The 18,104-nt window shown below is 45.8% G+C and overlaps 1 protein-coding gene across 1 annotated transcript in view; it reads right to left on the reverse strand.

Moving 5' to 3' along the window:
* LOC105725999 (zinc finger protein 701) overlaps positions 1 to 18,104 on the reverse strand; it is an 83,733-nt gene that overhangs the window by 18,144 nt on the left and 47,485 nt on the right. Inside the window, exons 8-9 of the mRNA XM_064367339.1 lie at positions 13,730 to 13,983; positions 4,232 to 4,353 (exon numbers count right to left, since the gene is read on the reverse strand). Of these exons, the coding sequence (XP_064223409.1) occupies positions 13,917 to 13,983 (67 nt within the window). The 3' untranslated portion in view covers positions 4,232 to 4,353; positions 13,730 to 13,916. The remainder of the gene's footprint in view (positions 1 to 4,231; positions 4,354 to 13,729; positions 13,984 to 18,104) is intronic.

Raw genomic sequence — 18,104 nt, forward strand, 5'->3', positions numbered from 1 at the left:
CCCCGCCGTTATTTCCCCATCTTCTTTTCCCGACCGCCTTTGGCCTGCTCCCTCTTGCCACCCTGTTTCTTCCTCCATCTACCCCAAAACTTTTTCACCATTTTTCCCCACTGTCATTTCGAAAAGCCTTCTCTATGCTCCCGCTCGCTACTGTTTTCACCATTCATGTACCCAAAAACCTTTCTTCACTGTTTTCCCCACCATCTTTTCTCCCTTTCCCTGGCCACCTTCTTTTTCCCCCTCCTGCTCTCATCATTCTCTTTTGCTCCTTCATCTACACAAAAACACTTCCCCCATCTTTTCTCAAAGCCTTCTCCCCACTCCTGCTGTTCGCCACCTCTTTTCCCCCTTCATGTGCCCAAAGCTGTTTTCCCCATCATCTTTCCCCTCCTTGCCACCCTCTTTCCCTTCTCCATCTACCCCAAAACATTTACCCACCCTCTTTCCACAAACCCTTCTCCTTACTCCTGCTCACCACCCTCTTTTCCCCATCTACCTCCCAAGTTTTTGCCCACCGTCTTTTCACAAAGCCTTCTCCGCTTCTCGCTCGCCCTCCTTTCCCCACCCTGCTTTCCACACTTTTTGTCCTCCAGATACCCCAAACAATTTTCCCCATCTTTTTCCCAACCCTCTTTCCCCACTCCTGCTCGCCTTTATCCTTCTCCCGCGTGCCACCCTCTTTTCCCCATCCACTTAAAAACTTTCCTCATCTTTTCCCAAAACCTTCTCTCCCTCATGCTCTGCACTCTCTTCCCCCTCCCTCTCTGCACCCCCTTTTCTCCTCCCACTTGCCACCCTTTCCCCCAACCTCCATCTACCCAAAATCCTTTTACCATCTTCTTTCCCTTTTTCTTTCAACTGTTTTTGCAAATCTTCTATCCCTCCTGCTTGCCCCCCCGTACGCCCCTCATCACCCTCTTTTTCCTCCTCCCACTTGCCAGAGAGTGAGATTCCATTTCAAAAAAAAAAAAAAAAAAAGGAGACACAGTTAAATGTGCCTGAAGTGCCTAGATATTTTCATAAGTCATCTACTTTCTGTTTTCTACGTATCTTGAAAGGCAGTCTCGAATGGCAGGTAATTACCTAGACTGCAAAAATAAAACATACTTCCTCTTTCCTTGAATATAAAACAGCATTGTGGGATTGGCGCTTTTCTCTTGGATCATTGGTCAGAAGGAGGGTCAGCCCCAGACAACCACATTTTTACTGTCATGAATAGCAAGAGAAAATGTACAGCTCAATTTACCCAATGGACAAAAAGGCTCAAATGATGGCACAACTTAGCAGCCAAATTCCTATCAAGTACAGACTTTGGATAAACTGATCCCTCTCCACGTGCAAACAGGAACGTGCACTTTGAGTGATGTCATTCGAAATTACCCTGCTTGGACACACTCTTCATTGATTCTCTGAAGGACAGTTCTAACAGTTCTCTGGGGCTCTCTGCATCATGGGAGGCCGTGCAGCTCTGCCCTTCACCTTCCTGAAGTTTATTGCCTCTTCCCCATGATCTCAGAGGAACTTTGTCTCAGGCCAACTGTTTGTTCCTCGGGCTCCTTCACTTCCCCTAAAAATCACTTACGCCTCCTTTGAGTTGCCTCCATCTCCATCTATCTCCCTCTCTCCTGAAAAGAGAGCGCTCGTTAAGCATCAACTATCTGATCCTTCTTGCAGTCTCATTTTTTGGCTGGCTCCAATGTTTATGCCTGTTCTATGTTTTTCTTCTCCTGTTAAGCTGTCTGTTGTTAGTTCATTTCTGCAGTGAACCTTTAGAGAGGAAAGTGAAAGCTTTCCTTCCAGCCATACAATAGAATTATAAAGCAGAAAAGTTTAGACAGAATTCCCTATTTAAGTGGCAAAACTTCATACTCCATTTCTCATAAAGAGCACAAAGGTTTAAAAAAAAAAACAACTTTTTTTTTGACCCAAAGCTCTGTTGACATTCTATTAAATAAACACCAACCTATTTAATTTTCATAATGTAAATGGCAGATATTTTTATAATTCTTATGCTAATAAATCATTTCCCTGATGTTTTTGGTAAAACCTAATATTCGTAATAAAATCCAGAATCATGAATTGTTTTAAATAATTTCTTATGTGTGATGACTAGTATACCGCTACAGGAAGTTAGTATACTCTCACACAAGCTAATTCTTCGGAGGAAGAGGCCAACTGTGGAAACTCCCAGAAACACAATAGTGATAAGCATCCACAGAATGCCAAGAAAGTCATGCCCAGGATACAAATAATCAGGTGGAAAACTGATCGCTTGGAATAATCATAGTTGAAATAATGAAAAGGTCGATGACATTTACAATCTTTCAGTAAAAAATAATATCTTTAGAAACCATCAACCTCCTCCAAGAGGTAACCACACCCCTCAGATATCACCAGGGGATTCCACTGCTTCAAAACAGATTGGAAGTTACCAGTCTGATGGTTTTTGTATGGCTGGTAGTGTTTCTAGGCATTCCAAATGTAGAGTGTCTTTTTTTTTTTTTTTTTTTTTGATGTAAAGCAGAGATATCCAATTTTTTGGCTTCCCTGGGCAATATTAAAAGAAGAAAACTTGTCTTAGGCCACACATAAAATACATTAATACTAACAATAGCTGATGATCTAAAAAGTACCACAAAAAGGCCAGGGGCAGTGACTCATGCCTGTAATCCCAGCACTTTGGGAGGCTGAGGGTAGCAAATCACTTGAGGTCAGGTGTTCCAGACTAGCCTGGCCAACATGGTGAAACCTCATCTCTACCAAAAATACAAAAATTAGGTGTGGTGGCAGGTGCCTGGAATCCCAGCTACTCAGGAGGCTGAGGCAGAAGAATCTCCTGAACCAGGGAGATGGAGGTTGCAGTAAGCCAAGATCACGCCATTCCACTCTAGCCTGGGACACAAGAGGGAGACTTTAAATAAAAAAAAAAAAAAACCACACAAAAAATTTTTTCTTGAGACAGTATCCCTCTCAGTCACCCAGGCTAGAGTGCAGTGGCACCATCTGGGCTCACTGCAACCTCTGCCACCTGGGTTCAAGCCATTCTCCTGCCTCAGCCTCCTGAGTAGCTGGTATTACAGGCACCTGCCACCATACCCGGCTAATTTTTGTATTTTTAGTAGACACAGGGTTTCACCATATTGGTCAGGCTGGTCTGGAACTCCTGACCTCACTGATCTGCTGGCCTCAGCCTCCCAGTTACAGGTATGAGCCACCACACCTGGCCTGTCATTTCTTTATGTTTGGATAACATAAGGACTTTAAGACCCTTTCTCCTTTGGGTCAATCAATGATCTGCCCCATATGCATTTTACAAAACAAAGGACAATACAGTCCCCATTCACATCCTGGTCACGTCACTCCTAGTGACTTCCATATTGCAAACCTCCCAGCAGGTGCAGCCCTTTCCTCTCCATCTGATGGGCTTCTCAGCTCCCATCACACTGATGGGACACGGACGCCCACCCTCTATTCACAAACCCTGGCTCATTTTTGTATTTTTAGTAGAGATGAGATTTCACCATACTGGTCAGGCTGGTCTTGAACTCCTAACCTCAGGTGATTTGCCTACCTCTGCCTCCCAACATGCTGGGATTACAGGCATGAGCCACCATACCCAGCCTAAATTTTGCAGGATAATAAGTAACCTTTAGGCCAAGTGTGGTGGCTCACCCCTGTAATCCCAGACCTTTGGGAGGATGAGACAAGACGACTGCCTGAGGTCAGGAGTTAAATACCAGCTTGGCTAACATGGCGAAACCCCGTCTCTACTAAAAATACAAAATTAGCCAGTGTGGTGGCACATGCTTATAGTTCCAGCTACTTGGGAGGCTGAGACAGGATAATCGCTTGGACTCAGGAGGCAGAGGTTGCAGTGAGCCAAGATCACACCATTGCACTCCAGCTTGGATCAGAGAGCAAGACTCTGTCTCAAATAAACAAATAAATAACCTTTTTAAGTATCACTGGGCACTTGTCTGGTTGTTTTTCTTTAGATTAACATGCCAGCAGTGATTCTTTTTGAGTTTCTGACACAAGATAGCGGTTTTTATCCAAATAAGTCAACTAGTCTGCCCCATCACTAAGACACTTATATGGAAGGAAAAAGGAGGGAAAAGCCAGTACTGTGACTGCCTACGCTTCCCCCAGCATGGCCCCCTGTGAGGCGTGGGGCAGCCAAGACCAGGAACTGTTCAAGGGCACCAGGCCCTATCTGTCTGCACTCACTCACCTTCCTCAGGTGCTCGCATGAGGGATGGCACTGACTACGTGCTGCTGCTGCAGCTCCTTGGTGAGCTGGCCCTGGTCATGGGACAGGAACTGTGGGGTCAGGACAATAGAGGGCTTCGCCACCTGCAGAACGGGAACAGAAGCTCATGATGAGTGCCAACCTATTAGACAACTTTTAAAAAAATGCTTGTTGAATGAATGAAAACCAAGGTGATGCTCGAGTCTACAGTGGTCAAGAGCATGGGGGCCTCAGAAAAAGTCAGAACCAAGTTCAAATTCCTGTACTTTGGATTTCTACTTCATGCCATGCAAAATTACTTTACCCCTCTTCACCTCGGTTTCCTTCTGTGTGAAATGGGAACAATAAATTTCATTCCTCATTCAGTTTCTGTCAAGGATTCATGAAATAATACCTCTAAAACACCCAACTCATTTAAATGTATCATCATTTCTGTCATAACTAGTGGGATCAATTTCACTATTATTCCACATACAGTTCTGTGCCTGAAACTTATCAAAAAAAAAAAAAAGAAAGAAAGAAAATCTTACCTCTAAAAAGTATCAGTGATTTGTCATTTTTATCTTATTAATCATAACCGTATTTGATCACACAAGGCCTTGTACATGGCAGGTGCTCAATAAAACACTTGTGGAATCAATGCATGTGGGCTCCGCAGCCACACTGTTTAGGTCCTATTTGGCCGCCACCACTTATGAGCTGAGTGATCTGGGCAAGATAATTCACCTCTTTATGTCTCCGTTTCCTTCGCTATAAAATATAGATAATAAGAATCCCTAGCTCCTCAGGTTGTTGCCAGGAGTGAACGATTTGGCACATAGCAGGGGCTTTTTAAACATTAGCTGTGATGATCTCCTTCCAAATCTTCCTTTTCAGAGCCACAGATGAGGCCACAGTGCCACCTGGTGACCCGAGAGTGTAAGTACACATGATCGCCAATATGCGTTCTCTCCACCATGAGTCCCAGACTGGTAGTTACCGCCTGGAGGTTTCTGCTGCATCTGCCTTCTCAGGGCTCACGTAAAGACTTTGGTATTTTCCTCCTCAAATTCCTGCAGATGGGGTTCATGTTGCCCGACACAGCTGAGTGATCCACAGAGCAGTGACCGCCTATGCCAGCCCTGTGAGGTAGCTGGAGAATGTTCTTCTGTCTCAAGCTCTGGGCAGATGCCAGGGCTGGGGTGACCCATGCCTTCAAGTTTCTTACTTTGGAGGGTCACATTTTCTGTTAGCAAGGAAGGCAAAGGTCACAGGAAGCCAGAGACCGAGGACCTCTCTGTGCCATGGGCCCAAAAAATAAAGACCTGAACACTCTATGCTAAAAGCCCAAGGCTCAGGTGCACCCCAGGGCTTATCGCCTCACCACCTCTGCTGAGGGAGGATGAATACTATGTCTTCCCAGAGCTTTGGGAGCTTGTAGCAAGCAGCCTCCCCAGCACAAAATCTCTTGGAAACCTCAAACTGTGTCTAAAACATTCATGAACATTTTGCATCCTATTTCCCATATGTCAGCATGTTTTAGAAAAAAACCTCAATTTCCTAAATATGCAAGAGAAACGGGTAATGTAGGACAATGTGGCTTTTTAAAACATGTTATTTAGGCCAGGGATGGTGGCTCATGCCTGTAATCCCAGCACTTTGGGAGGGTGAGGTGGGCGGATCACCTGAGGTCGGGAGTTCGAGACCAGCCTTATCAACAAGGAGAAACCCCATGTCTACTACTTGGGAGGCTGAGGCAGGGGAATCGCTTAAACCTGGAAAGTGGAGGTTGTGGTGAGCCAATATTGCACCATTGCACTCCAACCTGGGAAACAAGAGCAAAACTCTGTCTCAAAAAAAAATATATATATATATACACATACACACATATATATACACACACATATATATACAATATATACACATATATATACACATACATATATATACATATATACACATATATATACGTATATACACACACACACACAACACACACACACATATATAGATATATATAGATATATTTAAAAATCTTCCCCACCCCCTTTCTGAACTCCAGCCTGGGCAATAGAGTGAGACTCGTCTCAAAAACAAACAAAAAATGGTCTGGTGGTCCTGATGTGATGCTGTCAGTCATGATTCTGGTTACTGTCTTAAAATGCTGCACATAAAATAAGAAATTAAATTTTCCTGTGAATTGGGAACTTTCATCAATTCTCATCATAACTACTGTTTCCATCATCCACAGTTACCATTTTGAATTCTACTCCAAAAATATTTGTAATCAGCAATAGTCCAAATTTTCTTTTTCTTTTTCTTTTTTTTGAGACAGAGTCTCACTCTGTCACCTAGGCTGGACACCTACTCTACTGCAACATCTGCCTCCTGGGTTCAAGTGATTCTCCTGCCTCAGCCTCCAAAGTAGCTGGGACTACATGTGCCTGCCACCATGCCCAGCTAATTGGTGGCAGTACAGACAGGGTTTCACCATATTGGCCAGGCTGGTCTTGAGCTCCTGACCTCATGATCCACCAGCCTCAGCCTCCCAAAGTGCTGGGATTACAGCCATGAGCCACCGAGCCCTGCACCCAGATTTGCCTTCTATGGAAAAAATGCTGAGGAGTCCTCTTGAACACAGGTTTCTGATAACTCACATCAATGAACTGCCCAGGCTTCATCACTATGTGACACAGGCATGTGAGAAACTCGCATTTATGCTCCTTCAATACATTACAAATAAATATATTTCTAAAAATCAATGGGCTGGGTGCAGGGTCTCACATCTGTAATCCCAGCACTTTAGGAGGCCAAGGCAGGTGAATCACTTGTGGTCAAGAGTTTGAGATCAGCCTGGCCGTCACGGTGAAACCCTGTGTTTACTAAAAATACAAAAATTAGCCAGGTGTGGTGGTCCATGTCTGTAATCCCAGCTACTCAGGAGGCTGAGGCATGACAACAGCTTGAATCTGGGAGGTGGAGATTGCAGTGAGTCAAAATTGTGCCACTGCTCTCCAGCCTGGGCGACAGAGTGAGATGCAGTCTCAAAAACGAAAATAAAAATCAATGAACTAAAAACCAATTTCTAGAACTCTAATAAGGACATCTAAGGGTTCAAAAAACTGATAAGCAAGATCAAGAAAAATATCTATTAAGATAATGTTCTTATAACTTGTATTTAAAACATTTTTGATTTATTACTTTTTTTTTTTTTTTTTTTTGAGAGAGTCTCACTCTGTCGCCCAGGCTGGAGTGCAGTGGTGTAATCTCAGCTCCCCGCAACTTCCGCCTCCTGAGTTCAAGCGATTCTTCTGCCTCAGCCTCCCAAGTAGCTGGGACTGTAGGCACGTGCCACTATGTCCAGCTAATTTTTGTATTTTTAGTAGAGACGGGGTTTCATCATATTGGTCAGGCTGGTCGCAAACTTCTGATTTCGGGTGATCCCAGCCCCTTCTTCCCCTCCCCCTTCTTCCTCCCTCCCCCTGCCTGGGACTCCCAAAGTACTGGGATTACAAAGTGTGAGCCTCACGCCCGGACCTTTACTTGCTTTGTTTTCTAGATTTAAGAAACGCATTTCTTAGAAGTCATCTATAATTTACACTGATTTGGTAAACCACAATTTTGTGAACAAAGGTGGGTGGAAGCATTTGTTTTTCCTCTCCCTTCTTGATCCCTCCAAAGTTTGGAAACTATTCATAAATTTCCTTTTTTTCCCTTCTTTTTTTGAGACGAAATCTTGCTCTGTTGCCAGGCTGGAGCGCAGCAGTGATGTGATCTCAGCTCACTGCAACCGCTGCCTCCTGTGTTCAAGCGATTCTTCCACCGCAGCCTCCCGAACAGCTGGGACTATAGGCACCTGCCACCACGCCCACCTAATTTTTGTGTTTTTTAGTAGAGACGCGTTTCACTATGTTGGCCAGGTTGGTCTCGAACTCCTGACCTCGTGATCTATTCGTTTCGGCCTCCCAAAGTGCTGGGATAACAGGTGTGAGCCACCGCGTCTGGCAAAAACTATTTATAAATATTCTTATTTTTATGCTTATATGTTCTCTGTATCAGCAAGCAATAATCAGAAAGAGTGGTTCTATCATCAACCTTAGACTGAAGCACCCTATTTAAGAATATGCGGAAAGTACCTGGCCCCGAGTTTGCAGACTCACAGTGAGGAAGAAGGGTCTCTCCCTGCAGTTCTGAGCGCCTTAGAGCTTTTCGGGGAGCAACTTGGCAGGGAGGGGTCCCAGCAGCTGCTCGCGGGCAGGAATCAGGGGGCGCAGTCCTGGGCGACCCTTGGCCATTCCTGGCGTCTTTCTCCCCCGCCCTGCCTGCTGCTGGGGGCGCGGCGGCGTCTCCTGCCTGGAGGTCCCTCCCTCGCCTCCTTCTGCTGTGGGAAGGGAGAGGCGGTGGCTGGAGTGGGGTGAGCGGCCTAAGGCCAGAGCCCCTCCGACCCCGCGGGGAATATGGCGACCTGTGCGGCAGACGCCGCCCGGCCTGCACCGCTGAGTTCCCTGAGAAGCGAAGGCGCCTCTCGAGAACATGCCGCTAGCGGAACCCTGGCCCCGCCGCCCTGGGAGGGGGAAGCGACTCAACGAGCAACCCCCAGGCGGCGCCCCCGCAACCCCCAGGCAGCCCAGCGGCAACCCCCAGGCGGACCCACCGCAACCCCCAGGCGGCCCCGCGGCAACCCCCAGGCGGCGCCTCCGCAACCCCCAGGCGGTGCCATTCCAGCCTCCAGGGGTCGCTGAGCGCACGGCACCTGCCACTGCCAATCCAGGGCGTGAACTGCACTGTTGCCCAGTCACACTGACCAGGGCGGCCCAGGCCTGCACAAGCTGGAGGAGGATCCCACAACCACTGCCCTGCCCCATGCCAGGAAAGGCCAGGAGCTGAAGATGGAGAGATGGAGATGGAGAAGCAGCAGGGGGTAAGGAGCGCGGGCAGATCACAAGGTCAAGAGATGGAGACCATCCTGGCCAACATGGCCATTAGGGATGCAGAGTGAGGGGTTCTTTTTTTTTTTTTTTGAATCAGGGTCTCACTCTGTCATCCAGGTGGGAGTGCAGTGGGGCAATGTCGGCTCATTGCAGCCTCAACCCACACCCCTGTCCCAAGACCCCTGGGCTCAATCAGTCCTTCCCCCTCAGCCTCCCAAGTAGATGGAACGATAGGCATGCACCACCACACCTGGCTAATTTTGTGTATTTTTTGCAGAGACCAGAGTTCCCTGTGTTGCTCAGGCTGGTCTCCAACTGCTGGCCTCAAGCAATCCTCCTGCCTCAGCCTCTCAAAATGTTGTGAGAGGGCAGAGTGAGGATGTCTTTGAGGACTGTGGCAAACAGCCTCCTCATATTCATGTCCTGTATAATCCTCTCCCTTTGAGCATGGGCTGGACCTAGGGACTATTAGGACTCTTTTCTTTTTTTTTTTTGTGAGATGGAGTTTCGCCTTCAAGGTCAGGCTGAAGTGCAATGGTGTGATTTCAGCTCACGTCAACCTCCGCCTCCCGAGTTTAAGCAATTCTCCTGCCTCAGCTTCCCAAGTAGCTGGGATTACACGTGTGTTCCACTATGTCCAGCTAATTTTTGTATTTTTAGTCAAGACGGTGTTTCACCATATTGCTCGGGCTGGTCTTGAATTCCTGAGTTCAGGTGATCCACATACGTTGGCCTCCTAAACTTCTGGGATTACAAGTGTGAGCCATCGTGTCTTGCTGGACCTAGGTGCTATTTTCTAAGTAGCAATCGAATACGTGAAAGTGATGGGATGTCACTTCTGGGATTAGGTTACAGAAAAGGACTGTGATCTCTCTCTCATTTTCTTTTTCTCTCTCTTCTTCTTTCTCCTCCCTAGCCCTGGGGCAAGGCAGCTGCTTCTTATGAAGAGGTGCAAGTGGACAGGAACTGACGTCTCCAGCCAACAAAGAGGACCTGAGGCCTGCCAGCAGTCATGGAAGTGAGTTTGAAAGAGGGTTCTGAAGCCCTGACAGAGCTGCAGCCCTGGCTGACAGCTTGATTGCATCCTCATGAGAGCCTGAGCCAGAGGACACAGCTAACCTCACCCAGATTCCTAGCCCACTGAAACTGTGAGCAAAATAAAAAGTTTATTGTCTATTAAGCTGCTAAATTTGGGGCGATTTTTTCCTAACAATTTTACCCATTGATGTTTTTCGATGTTGATTTCTCTAGTCACATTAAGTCTAGCAGAATGGAGGCGAAAAATTGACTTGTGCCTAGATTTGAGTGTGGGGTTGCATGGTGCACCGTGATGGGATAAAAACCTAGTATATTCGAGACATTGAATATTTGTGATGGGTATTCAAGTTTAAAGTCATTGGTTATAAGATTGCGATCTGTTGCCAGTGAGAAGCCTATTGGGCACTGCACAACTTCTCAAACCTTGAACTCAGACCGACTTAACTTTGGGAGATGTTTTAATTCATGATTTAAACGATAATAGCCCTTCCCCCAAAAAACAAAACTGTCTGTGAAGCTAAGGAAAGGCCACTAGTTTAGGAGGATGAGGAGCCTGAATTCTGCTGAAGTGTAGACTTAAATGATTACCAGGATTCTGGAGGTCATATTTGCAACTTCCACAATGACTTCTGCAGATAACATTGTTCTTGTAGAACCTAAGATTGGCTTCTTGAAATGTCCTTTCAGGTTTTTGCATACCCGATGGCCAATGGCTCCATTCAAATCTGTCAACTCACCAACTGGTCCTTTAGACCCACCCAGAAGTGGACTCCCTAGCCCACCAAACCATCCTTGAAAAACCCTAACCTCCGAATTTTCAAGACTGATTTGAGTAATAACTGTCTCCCATGTGGCGTGGCCAGACTCATAACAATAAACTCTTCTTTGTTGCAATGTCACGGTCTCAGTGAATTGTTGTTTGTTTTTTTTGTTCTGAGATGGAGTCTTGCTCTGTTGCCTAGACTGGAGCACAATGGTGAGATCTTGGCTCACTACAACCTCCGCCTCTCGGGTTTAACCGATTCTCCTGCCTCCTGAGTAGCTGGGATTACAGGCACCTGCCACCACACCCAGCTAAATTTGTACTTTTAGTAGAGATGGGGTTTCACCACACTGTCCAGGCTAGTCTCGAACTCCTGACCTCGTGATTCACCGGCCTTGGCATTCCAAAGTGCTGGGATTACAGGTATGAGCCACCGTGCCTGGTGTCTCAGTGAATTTTTTTTTTTTTTTCTGTGCTGTGGGCAGGAAGAACCAGCCCATCAGGCGGTTACACCATCGCAGATCGATCCAAAGTCCTACAGCTTTCCATGGCTATGTGCTCATTAATAAAATTTGGGGCACAAATTCTTTTCAAAGAACACACAAGAAAATCAAGAGTGACAAAGCGATTTTTAGGGTCTCATTTTTTTCTCTTTCTTCTCATTTGAGGCAATGCTATGATCTTATCAAATGCTATCCAGCGCCTCTGCCACCGCTAGATGGCGCTGTTGAAGCACTGGAAAGTGAATAGGCATTCCTTGTTCAAAATCTGGCAAACACCACAGGATATCAAATTTACCATATAGTTCATATTTTGCTAATATTAATTCATAAGCAAAGACTTTCAAGTTTTTTTAAATTTTCAAATAAAAAATGGGATAAATTATGACAATTCAATATTTATATTTTAACCATTTTTAAGTGTGCAATTCAGTGTCATGAGTTGCATTCACATTATTCACAAACATCACCACCTTCCAAACCCAGAGTAGTTTTCATATTGCAAAACTGGAATTCTATATTCATGGAACACTAACTCTCCATTCCTTCTCTTTTTGCCCCTGGGAACCACCATTGCAATTTCTTTTTTTTTTTTTTTTGAGATGGAGTCTTGCTCTGTCACCCAAGCTGGAGTGCAGTGGAGTAATCTTGGCTCACCGCAACCTCCACCTCCCAGGTTCAAGTGATTGTCCTGCCTCAGCCTCCTGAGTAACTGGGATAACAGGTGCGTGCCACCACACCCAGCTAATTTTTTGTATTTTTAGTAGAGACAGAGTTTCACTATGCTAGCCAGGCTGGTCTTGATCTCCTGACCTCGTGATCCACCAGCCTCGGCCTCACAAAGTCCTGGGATTATAGGCATGAGCCACCGTGCCTGGCCCACTGTTTTCAACTCTTTGGGGTATGTACCCAGATGAGGAATTGCTGGATCATCTGGTAACTTTATTATGAGTTTAACAGAAACCATCTCACTCCAAAGCGTCTGTATCACATCACATTCCCAACAACAGGCAGAAGGGTTCCTATTTTTCTGTAGCCCACCAACACTTGGTATATTCGGTTTTATGGACAACAGCCATGTTAACAACGTGTGGTGGTTACTTCCTTCTTTCGAAATATATTTTTTCAATTTTTCAATAATGACAATTATTGAATAATGGGGTATGTGTGTCTGCTGGGCACCATGCAACTTCTCAAACCTTGGAATCAGACGGGACCTTGCCACCCTCACTCCTCATTCTCACGGATTTTCTTTCAGTGATTGCTTTTCTTCACAGCAAGCGCTGACACCTCAGCTTCACGGAGACATTGTGTCAGCCCAGGAAATGTAGAGAGATCAAATGCGGACTCTGTGAACCACTGCAGCTGGTAGTTTCTGTGGTGTCGGATGTGGAGTGTTGCTGTTCTTCCCTCAATTTTAATGTATCCGGGGTTCCTCTGCAGACAATTGCAGGTATGAGGATAGAACAGCAGGAATGCAGTAGGTCTTCATTGCAGGGGTGAGGATGGAGGAGCTGGTCTGGTTGCCAAGAAATGCTCAGTGCCTTTGGAGATGAGTTGCCATGGAAGCAGAGTGGGAACTGGCAGTGGGGGAGGGCTGCTCTGCCCCAGCCAAATGCAGCTGCACAGAATTTAAAAAGTGATGTGGACGTTTCACAGTTTCTTTAATTAATAACCTCTCATCTGTACACTCTGATGGTCTCCGTTTGTAATTTCTTGTTGATTATTTGTGTCTCTCTCAGGCCAGTATTTCCAAATGTAGTAAATCAAGACCTTTGTAAGAGGTCCACAACTTCAGACTATTTTTCTAAGAATGTTAAATTAAATTAAATTAAATTTATTTTTTGAGACAGGGTCTTGCTCTGTTGCCCAGGCAGGAATGCAGTGGTGCCATCATGGCTTACTGCAACCTCAATCTTGTAGGCTCAAGTGATCCTCCCACTTCAGCTTCCTGAGTAGCTAGGACTATAGGCACATGCCTCTATGCCCACTTGTTTTTTAATTTAATTTAATTTTTATTTTTAGTAGAGGTGAGGTCTTGCTATATTGCCCAGCAACATGGATGCAGCTGGAGGCCATTATCCTAAGTGAACTAAATGCAGGAACAGAAAACCAAATGCCACCATTTCTCATTTATAAATGGAAGCTCAATGTTGGGTACTCATGGACATAAAGATGGGAACAATAGACACTGGGAATACTACTAGAGGGGGAAGAGAGGGTGGAGGCAAGGGTTGCAAAACTAACTTCTGAGTACTGTGCTCACTACCTGGGTAATGGAATCATTTGTTATCAAACCTCCGTATCACATGGTACCCCCAGAATTGCAGCTGAGTCACCGATGCTAGATGTCTCCGGGGATTCTCTTCCCTTTCTTCTCTCCACTCTAGAAATAGCACAGGCATTGGCCGTGTGCACGATCCCACACTATGCTGGAACTGGACTTCAACTCTGACCTAAAGGTCACCTCCAATGATAAGAAGGATCTTGTTCTTCATAGCAATTTCATTCTTGGCTTTCCTTCTGAGGAGACACAAATGAGAGGCCCAATTAGTGTCAACAATGATGGGATGTGTTCAATTTTCAAAACGTGGACACCCAGCTTCTGGGACTAGCTCTGAGGCCAGCACTCAAGAGGTCACCCCATGGTTTCATTTTTTGCAGTCTTGGTTGTTCCAGAGGAGTAAGAACTAAAAGAATTAGGATTGTGACAGCTGAAAATACAGCATGTTCCAAAGAGAATAAAATAGTTTTGTGATACACAAATTGTGTGTGATACGTTCCAATTCCTCACATTGAACAAATTACCAATAGCGATATGTGGTGATTTGATTCAGATACAGCTTTGAGCTTTACAGAATCCAATCGGCTATTCTCATATTATTAAGAGTTGTGTTTTCCAACAACTCAAGGGCAAAAAGGGAAAGTATTAAGAATTCTGTGGCCAGGCACAGTGGCTCACGCCTGTAATCTCATCACTTTGGGAGGCTGAGGCAGGCAGATCACGAAGTCAGGAGTCCAAGATCAGCCTGGCAAACATGGTGAAACCTTGTCTCTACTAAAAATACAAAAAAAAAAAAAAAAAATTAGCCAGGCATGGTGCACACCGGTAATCTCAGCAACCGGAGGCTGAGGCAGGAGAATTGCTTGAGCCTGGGAGGCAGAGGTTGCAGTGAGCTGAGATCGCATCACTGCACTCCAGCCTGGGGGACAGCGTGAGACTCCATCTCAAAAAACAAATTGCTATGTTAACCATTTAAAAAACAATATTAGGCCGGGCGCAGTGGCTCAAGCCTGTAATCCCAGCACTTTGGGAGGCCGAGGCGGGTGGATCACGAGGTCGAGAGATCGAGACCATCCTGGTCAACATTGTGAAACCCCGTCTCTATTAATACAAAAAAATTAGCTGGGCACGGTGGCGCGTGCCTGTAATCCCAGCTACTCAGGAGGCTGAGGCAGGAGAATTGCCTGAACCCAGGAGGCGGAGGTTGCGGTGAGCCGAGATCGCGCCATTGCACTCCAGCCTGGGTAACAAGAGCGAGACTCCGTCTCAAAAACAAACAAACAAACAAACAAACAAACAAACAAAAAACAATATTAATCCTTGAATAGATGCCTTAAAATATTTAAAGTTACTTTTTAAAATATGGTAAAATGTACATAACAATATTTATATTTCACCAATGTAGGTGTACAGTTCAGCAGTATTAAGTACATTCACATTGTTCTGCCATAATGTCACCACACATTTCTAGTATTCTTATTATGTTTCAAAACTGAAATTCCGTATGAATGAAACATAATTGCCCATTCTCCCCACTCCCAGCGCCTGGCACCCACCATTCTGCTTTCTGGGTCTCCAAATGTGAGCACAGCAGGCATCTCATGAAAGTGGAGTCAGAAAGTACTTGCCCTTTTTTTGACTGAATGTTGCATCATGTCTCAAGGTTCATTGACACTGTAGCACGTGCCAGAACTTTCTTCCTTTTTAAAGCTTAATCACATTCTAGTGTATGTGTAGACTTCATTTTGTTTTTCCCATTCATCCTCTGATGGACACGTGGGTTGCTTCCAATATCTGTACACTCATAACCATTATGAGTAACACCACCATGGTCATGAGTGTACAGATATTTCCTAAAGATCCACCTTTAATTCTTTCAAATATATTCCCTGAAGGGGCATTGCTGGACTGTATGGGTATTCTATTTTTATTTTATTTTTTTCAGGAACCATCTTACTGTGTTCTGCAGGCTCCACACCATATCCCACTCCCAGCAACTGTGCAGAAGGGTCTCATGTCTCTAAATTCTGCCAACATGTGTCATTTTATGTTTAAGAAATAGTAGTTGCCGGGCGCAGTGGCTCACGCCTGTAATCCCAGCACATTGGGAGGCCGAGGCGGGTGGATCACGAGGTCAAGAGATCGAGACCATCCTGGTCAACATGGTGAAACCCCGTCTCTACTAAAAATACAAAAAATTAGCTGGGCATGGTGGCGCGTGCCTGTAATCCCAGCTACTCAGGAGGCTGAGGCAGGAGAATTGCCTGAACCCAGGAGGCGGAGGTTGCAGTGAGCCGAGATCACGCCATTGCACTCCAGCCTGGGTAATGAGCGAAACTCCGTCTCAAAAAAAAAAAAAAAAAAAAGAAATAGTAGTCATGGGCCGGGCATGTTGGCTCATGTCTGTAATCCTAGTACTTTGGGAGGCCAAGGCAGGGGGATCACCTGAGCTGAGAAGTTCAAGACCAGCCTGGCCAACATGGTGAAACCCCGTCTCTACTAAAAATACAAAAATTAGCTGGGAGTGGTGGTGGGCACCTGTAATCCCAGCTACTCAGGAGGCTGAGGCACGAAAGTCACTTGAACCCAGGAGGTGGAGGTTGCAGTGGGCAGAGATCATGCCACTGCACTCTAGCCTGTGTGACCCAGTGAGACTTTGTCTCATAAAAAAAAAAAAGAAATAGTCATGTTAATGTCTGTGTAGCGATTCCTTTTTCTCTTTTCAAGAGAAATTTTGTTCTTTCATTGGTTAATAATAATGACTTAACAATGGGATGGGTGTGTGTGCTGGAAACAGCACTGCTCAGCTTCTCAAACCTTGGACTCAGACTGGACCCTGCCACCCTCACTCCTCACCCATGCTGATTTCCATGTGGGGACTGCTCGTCTTCACAGAGACCCAGCATCACAAAGATGGGATGTCGGCAGAGGAATGCAGGAGGTGTTCTTTGGAGAGAAAGGAGAAAGGAGGAGCTGGTCTGGTTGCCTAACAACCCTCGGTGTCCCTGGAGATGAGTCACCATGGAAACAGTGAGGCCAGGCAGCGGGGGAGGGGCAGGTCCTCTCCATCCAAGTGCAGCCGCAGAGACAAGGAAAGTGACATGGAAGTCTCACTGTTTCTTTAAAAAATCACTTCAACAGGCCGGGCACTGTGGCTCACGCCTGTAATCTGGGAGGCCAAGGCGGGTGGATTACCTGAAGTCAGGAGTTTGAGAGCAGCCTGACCAACATGGTGAAACCCTGTCTCTACTAAAAATACAAAAATTAGCCAGGTGTGGTGGCGGGCACCCGTAATCCCAGCTACTCAGGAGGCTGAGGCAGGAGAATTGCTTGAATTGCTTGGACTCAGGAGGTGGAGGCTGCAGTGAGCTGAGATCATGCCACTGCACTTCAGCTTGGACAACAGAGCAAGACACTGTCTCAAAAAAAAAAAATTTTTTTTAAGAAAGAAAAAAAATTGACTGGGTGTGGTGGCTCACACATGTAATCACAGCACTTTTGGAGGCCAAGGCAGGCAGATCTCAAGGTCAGGAGTTCGAGACCAGCCTGGTCAACGTGGGGAAACCCCATCTCTACTAAAAAAATACAAAAATTAGCTGGCTGTGGTGGCTGGCGCCTGTAATCTCAACCACTTGGGAGGTTGAGGCAGGGGAATCGCTTGAACCCGGGAGGCAGAAGTTGCAGTGAGCCAAGATTGTGCCATTGCACTCCAGCCTGAATGACAAAGCAAGACTCCGTCTCAAAAAAAAAAAAAAAAGGAAAGAAAGAAAGCAAAAGAAAGAAAGAAAATAAGATTAAGAGAGAGTTTTGGCTGTGTCTCTAAAATCTGTATTACTATTAGTTGTACCCATAAAGCAGGTATTTCCATGGTTAAGCTCCTAATTCAAGAGTCAGCACAGCCCACCAGTGCCGTGGTCCTGAAGGGCACGTTTCTGCCGTGGACTCGCTGACGGCCACGGGAGATGGTCGGTGCTCACTGACTATACAAAGGCGGCCTCTCAGTATGTTCATTGTGGAATGAAGTGAGGTCAAGCTTCCTTGTTTTATAAACAGGAGGGAAGGGCCCCAGTGGGGTCACGTCTTGCCCCTAGACCCACAAAACGTCTAGTTATGCAGCAGCCCAACAGACTCTCCCTGCCTGCTGCCTAGATGGAGCTGATTTATCAAGACAGGGGAATTGCAATAAGGAGTTTAATTCGTACAGAGTCAGCTGTACGGATGACTGGAGTTTTATTACAACTCAAATTAGTCTCCCTGAGAATTTGGGGATCAGAGGTTTTTTGGATAATTTGGTGGGCAGGGGGCCAGAGGGTCAGGAGTGCTGATGAGTTGGGTAGAGATGAAACCGCAGGAAGTCAAA

The sequence above is a fragment of the Aotus nancymaae genome, unplaced genomic scaffold (assembly GCF_030222135.1).
Source record: "Aotus nancymaae isolate 86718 unplaced genomic scaffold, 86718_ANA_hifiasm-v0.15.2.pri h1tg000069l, whole genome shotgun sequence".
Lineage (NCBI taxonomy): Eukaryota > Metazoa > Chordata > Mammalia > Primates > Aotidae > Aotus > Aotus nancymaae.